The sequence below is a fragment of the Cryptomeria japonica genome, chromosome 4 (assembly GCF_030272615.1).
Source record: "Cryptomeria japonica chromosome 4, Sugi_1.0, whole genome shotgun sequence".
Taxonomy (NCBI): Eukaryota; Viridiplantae; Streptophyta; class Pinopsida; order Cupressales; family Cupressaceae; genus Cryptomeria; species Cryptomeria japonica.
The window spans coordinates 502,114,192-502,120,779 of record NC_081408.1 but is presented as its reverse complement, the minus strand read 5'-3'; the positions used below and the strand labels follow the sequence as shown (position 1 = coordinate 502,120,779).

Genomic DNA, 6,588 nt, shown 5'->3' with positions numbered 1-6,588 from the left:
TTCTTCTTTAAAAGGGGAAGAGCACACTGCAAATATAATTTCATAGTCCATTCTTTGATTGAGAAATTATTGTTTTGGAAAAGTCTAATACTTACTTTTAACTGAATATGATTGATTGATTTGAATGGGCGATGAAACAAATATAGATTAGATATTTGATTGTAATTTTTGTGTGGAGGTCAATTTTTAAAAAAATTGCTTTATTTTTTTCACACATTTATGTAATACATGAGGAAAATTGGTAGGTCATTTAACAAAAGTCTCAATAGAGAAGTGATAGCTTCTCTATTGAGACAAAACCTTTGAACTGGGAACATTATCAAGCTCCATTACTAGTAGACTCATATAATGTTTGCAATAAGGGGAGAGAGAGAGAGAGAGAGAGAGAGAGGGGGGGGGGGGGGTAACGAGATAAAGATAGAGACGTGAACATAGAAATGGAGATTGAGATTCATACGGAGGAGATGGATATGGAGAGAAGGAGATGGAGAGATAAATAGAGAGTGAGAAGTAGGGGATAGATATAGATGGAAGAGGTAAATACATAGAGGGAGAGAGGAAGAGAATGAGAGAGGGTGAAATAGAAAGATAAAGATAGATATTGGAAGTGATATATAGAGAGAGGAAGAGAGGGAGAGATATAGGGGCAGAGAGAGATGGAGAGATAAGGAGATAGATATAGAAGAAAGATGGAAGAAAGAAATGGAGAGGTAGAGCTAGAGAGGTAAATAGATATAAACATATAGGAGATAGAGAGAAAAGAGAGAGATTGTGACATAGAATGATAGAGTTAGAGATAGAAATAGTGAGATAGATATGGGATAGAGAGGGAGATGGTGAGATATATAGAGATATAAGGAGAGTGATAAGGATATAAAGGTTAGATATTCAAATCTTGCAATTATATGATTATATACATATATCCTGAATTTATTTATTCACCTTTAAAAAAATTAAATTTAATGAAAAGATCCATGATTAAAATAATAAAATATGAATGTAACATGTCTCTAAAGAAATAATAGGTTCAAGTTAAAATATTTTTTTGCATGTTTTTGGACGTTAAAACATTCACTTATCTAAAAAGAATTTAAAGAAAAATAAAATAAATTTGAAAATGCCACCCAAATTTTTGAAAAGACATGGTGACACTTTTTGTACTTATCATCTTAAAAGAATAATCATAGAAAAATGAAAAATAAATATAAGAATACATAATTAAATATATAACAATTATAAATAAAAATTGATTAAATATTATTATTTGAAAAAGAAACATAAATTTTTATAGTACACATATACATAGTTAAATATATAATAGATATGTAACTATAAATTTCAAATATATCAAAAATATATGATCAAAAAAGTTCATGCAATCAAATCAGAAATAGCATAACACACAGGTTCCATGAATTGTGGAAACTAAGAAGTGTGAAATAAATTCATATCAAAATTAAATATTTATAGAAATTAAAATACAATAAATATTAAACTTCATAAATTAATAAATAGCCAAATAAAAAATAAAACCGATTTTTAAAATTTAATAATATTATTATTATTTATAAAGTAACCTTTAATATCTCTTTTCTAATATAATATAAATACCACGAATTAACAAAGAAGTTAAAGGTAACATACCATCTAGAATATGCTTGTATAATATAAATATGTCGATAGTTAAATATATTTTAAATAATATATTGGAGGGTACAAAGCTTAAAACAAATTTTAAAAATAATGTCTACGTATTGAATTATTTAAAACCTAAGATCTTAAGAGACAACTATGTTTATAAATAAGAGTGAATACAACATTGAATATTATCTAATCATTTCATTTATTTATTTGATATCAGGGGCAACCATGTTGATAACGAAAGACTGTACCTAGAGATTGGACTTTGTGACCTCGTGCATATTTAAATTAAATAATTTTAATATTTTTAAGACAATGATATTAATTATAAAAATTAATACCATTCAAATATAAATCTACTTAATCTTATTAAACATTAAAAATTAAATATAATTTTTTAATTATAATAAAAATAATAATAATAATTTTAAAATAGAAACAATTCAAATAAAAATTTAAAAATTTATATAATTTTTTTAATAATAAAAATATAAATAATAAAAGAAATTAAAAAAAATTATAAGCAAATTGAAATTATTTAAAAATTATGCTGCCACCATGTTCGTGACATGGGTTGGCTAATTAACCTAATCTTTTACGAATTAGACTTGTTCAAGCACGGGGTGAAAATATTTTTGGCGGCCTGTTAGAGTAAACAAAAGATCGTTCCGTCTAGAATTAATATCCTGGCAAGCAACGAAACATTTCTTTTACTTTTCTGTCATGGTAGAATACGTGGGACTTCGCGTTCACCAATCGCAAATACTTCCACAAGGCAGGATATTCATTATTACGTAAAACGTTTGCGTGAGGACAAAAATGGATGACATGACTATTAAAAAAAACAATGGCGAAAACAGTGATAACTCTGACAGCGAGTAATGTATGGGGAGAAGTAATAAAAATTACCAAAATTTAAAAGTTATCAATGGCGGTAGACGTCCCAATCATCTTGCACGCCTTTAGTTAAATGTACACCATTGATTTTATATTTCAGGTCGTCCATTCTTAGATAGGAGATGCCTTCGGCGTAATAAAAGTATCAAGCAATATTTAAATGACTTAATTTTTTATATTGATCAATTTAACACATCAGTTGCTTAAAATTGAGATTTGAAGTCCATGTCTTATAAAATCTAATCATATCATACATTCTAAACATAAAGAAAAATAATAATACATAATCTATACATTAATCATTTCTTTTTAATGCATATGTAATATCACATAAATTTTTATTTATAATATTTTTGGCGGTATGTTAGAGTAAACAAAAGATCGTTCCATCTAGAATTAATGTCCTGGCAAGCAACGAAACATTTCTTTTACTTTTCTGTCATGGTAGAATACGTGGGACTTCGCGTTCACCATTCGCAAATACTTCCACAAGGCAGGATATTCATTATTACGTAAAACGTTTGCGTGAGGAAGAAAACGGATGACACGACTATTAAAAAAAATGATGGCGAAAACAGTGATAACTCTGACAACGAGTAATGCATGGGGAGAAGTAATAAAAGTTACCAAAATTTAAAAGTTATCAATGGCAGTAGACGTCCCAATCGTCTTGCACGCCTTTAGTTAAATGCACATCATTGATTTTATATTTCAGGTCGTCCATTCTTAGATAGGAGACGCCTTCAGCGTAATAAAAGTGTCAAGCAATATTTAAATGACTTAATTTTTTATATTGATCAATTTAACACACCAATTGCTTAAAATTGAGATTTGAAGTCCATGTCTTATAAAATCTAATCACATCATACGTTCTAAACATAAAGAAAAATAATAATACATAATCTATACATTAATCATTTCTTTTTAATGCATATATAATATCACATAAATTTTTATTTATAATATTCTTAAAAATATATATTTTTATTAATAATAAAAATCATCATTAGAATTTAAAATAATAAGTAAGAATATTATTTTGGTATTAAAAAACCTTAGCATCAATACTAATTTTGAAGTTGTTATTAAAATAACTAAAAATATTGTATTAATATTAACACTAATTAATGCATTTTAAATAATATTTAATATCAAATAATAATTTGAATTCAACATGAAGAAATTAATTTCAAATTTTGAAAAATGAAAATTCAATTTCCACTAGATTCAAACTAGTATATTTTGTCAATAGATGTTTAGTTTTGTGAAAAAGTTGAATAGTTCTAAATGAGCCCACTAGAAATCAAATCTTGTTGAGTGCAAGCCCCCAACATTATAAAGACTGAATATAAGATCGTGCCTTAAATAACTTCGTTAGAACGAATACCTCCAATGAATAATAACTAACTAAATAATTTTGTAGATTTTAAAATCATCCCACAAATAAGATAACATACCATTATAAATTTAAATACAACTATAGAGTATATATACAACAAACTCAGAGGGTCGACGAGATCCATTCTAACATAGAAGGGTAAAACTAACGGGAAAAATCAACTCTCGACTCAAAGACTGGAGATACATTTAAAAGCAGGGTTAAAAAAACACAAAGAAATGTTTTTCGTCAAACATGACTGGTCTGGACAAGGACCTTGGGTGACGATGGCATACGAACAACTATTGACTAATCCCCATTGCATTCAATTCTTTCCACCATTATCGGCATCCCATGTTGAGGATTGAGAGTGATGAAGGCTACAGGTGCATGCCTGTACCCACTGCTCACACTAAATCTGAACTTCTTCACCAGCATAGTGATTAAAACCTTTGCTTCTAATAAGGCATAGTTCTGGCCTATGCACACTCTTGGCCCACTAGAAAATGGAATGAAGGCATAGGGATGATTGTTTGTAGCTTTGCTTATTCCATCTCTGAAACGCTCTGGCCTGAACTCATTTGCATCACTTCCCCAGTATTTGGGGTCCCTGTTGACTGCTAATATGTCTCCCACCACATTCACACCTTTGGGAATTATAAAATCATCTCTTAATTTTAATTCTTTGAATGCCTGCCTGGCGACACCTACTCCAGGTGGGTACAACCTCAGCGTCTCGTTCAGTATCATCCCAATCTGTCAAAAACAAATTTTCTAAATTAATTGACATGTTTCTCTTGGGAGGGTTTCCAAACCCAAAATTTGTTAACCATACTTACAATTTTGAGCTTTCCTAAACAATCCATGGTGGGATTTTTGTTTCCACAGATTGCAGTTGCTTCTTCGTGAGCTTTTTGTTGCCAATCCTGGTTGAGTGCCAACAGGAGTATTGCCCATGTTATCAGAACACTGGTGGTTTCTCTTCCTCCCAAGAAGAATGTTTTGCACTCATCTATTACTTGCTGTTCTGTATACCTGGAATTCTTCTCATCTGAAGAAACATTTTGTACTTCTGAGAGTATCAAGCCAAGAAGATCATCCCCAAATGACCCACTCTCTTTTCTTTTCTCTATAATCTGTTTCAAGCTATTTTCCAATCTTCTGCGCCGCTTCCAAGCCTCCAGATTTGAGGGTGTGGGGATATAACTTTTTTGGAAAAAAAGAAATATGAATTCAAAAGTGTCTTTACTGTATTTCAAAATAAACCAAATCTCAAATTTACCTTTGAGGAAAACAGAATCATGTCATACCTGGAACCTGGGAGCCAGAGATATTGAATATTGTGGTTCATTATCTCCTCTAAACCCCTGATGTCCTCGTATATTTCCTTTCCCCCTTTGCTGTAGTCCATTCCAAATCCGATCCTCATGAAAATGTCTGCAGTAAGCCTGTCCAGGAAAGCAGTTAGCTCTAATTCACAAGGCCCCTCTGCAGCTTCCTTCATAATCTCATTCCATTCCTTTACCAATTGATTTGTACACATGGACATGATGTCAACAGAGGCCTGTAAATTGAACACAACAATTCTCATCAATAAGGAGATTCAAAACCCCAAAAACCCATTTTTTAAAACATGCCCAGAATGCTATACTGAATAATATATGAAAGTAAGGAGAATGAAGTGGAGGAATCAATGTAATGACAACTTTAAGCTTTTCCATATGAAAAGCAGGGGCCACAATTCTGCGCTGGTGAGACCATCTTTGACCATTGACAGTGAAGAGTCCATTGCCCAAGCCCACAGAAAGCATCTTTATAATCATTGGAGACCTTCCGCAGTCAGCAGAGTACTTGGAAGAAAGAAGATCCCTGATGAGCTCTGCATCGGTTAGAACAATTCTGGGCTCATAACCAAACCATATAACGAATTTCTCTCCTGCACAACCATTAGTCCACACATAAGAACTTAAAACCCAAATCTTTTAAGAAACAAAACAGACATCTGTGAGAAAGAGACCATATCTCTGTGACCAGTTGACTATATAAGGGAAAATTCTATTTCTGATGTCATGGCTTATGGAAGGCAAATCAGTAAGCATCTGCTGCTGCACCAAGTTTCCAATTTCCACAAAGTCGCCAATCATGAATCGGGGAGGATGACCTTTGAAGCCCTGCTTTTGCAGAGCTCTGTAAATGATCCATGGCCTCCATAAGTATTGAAACACAAAACCTGCAAAAAATGGGCAGATAGTAACCAAAACTACGACTAAGAAAGTATTTACAGCTGCTTTCAGTAAATCCATGAAGTCTGGAGCTAAGCGAGTAGAGTATGTAGTGGAACTTAATGGGAAAAGAGAATCCAGTTTGTGAAAACAAAGTATGAACGAAGTTGCGAGTTGGATATACTTTTGGCCGGCCAAGTCGCTGGTCGTCCCCATCGTGTTTAAAGCTGCTGCAGAATTGATGTTATCTTATCCTTTAAAACTCTGCAAAAAGGGACAAAACATCACTTTCGTTAGAGGATTTTAAATAATATTGTGTTGACTTTTGAATAGAGCGAAAATAGTATCCATGCAAGTAATTGATTATTAAACCTATAACATTCATAAGAGCGTTAGATTCTAGATTATGCATTGAATAGGACTTATATCTACGTTCGATAATATATGTTT

At 31.6% G+C, this 6,588-nt stretch overlaps 1 protein-coding gene across 1 annotated transcript; it reads right to left on the bottom strand.

The window, feature by feature from the left end:
- Positions 1–3,970: 3,970 nt before the first annotated feature.
- Positions 3,971–6,322, bottom strand: LOC131053483 (cytokinin hydroxylase). The gene is made up of 5 exons (XM_057988107.2): positions 5,934–6,322; positions 5,623–5,852; positions 5,227–5,480; positions 4,756–5,122; positions 3,971–4,672 (listed from the first exon to the last, which is right to left on the bottom strand). Exons 1-5 carry the CDS (start codon positions 6,217–6,219, stop codon positions 4,226–4,228), a joined length of 1,584 nt encoding a protein of 527 aa, XP_057844090.2. The 5' UTR covers positions 6,220–6,322; the 3' UTR covers positions 3,971–4,225.
- Positions 6,323–6,588: the final 266 nt, after the last annotated feature.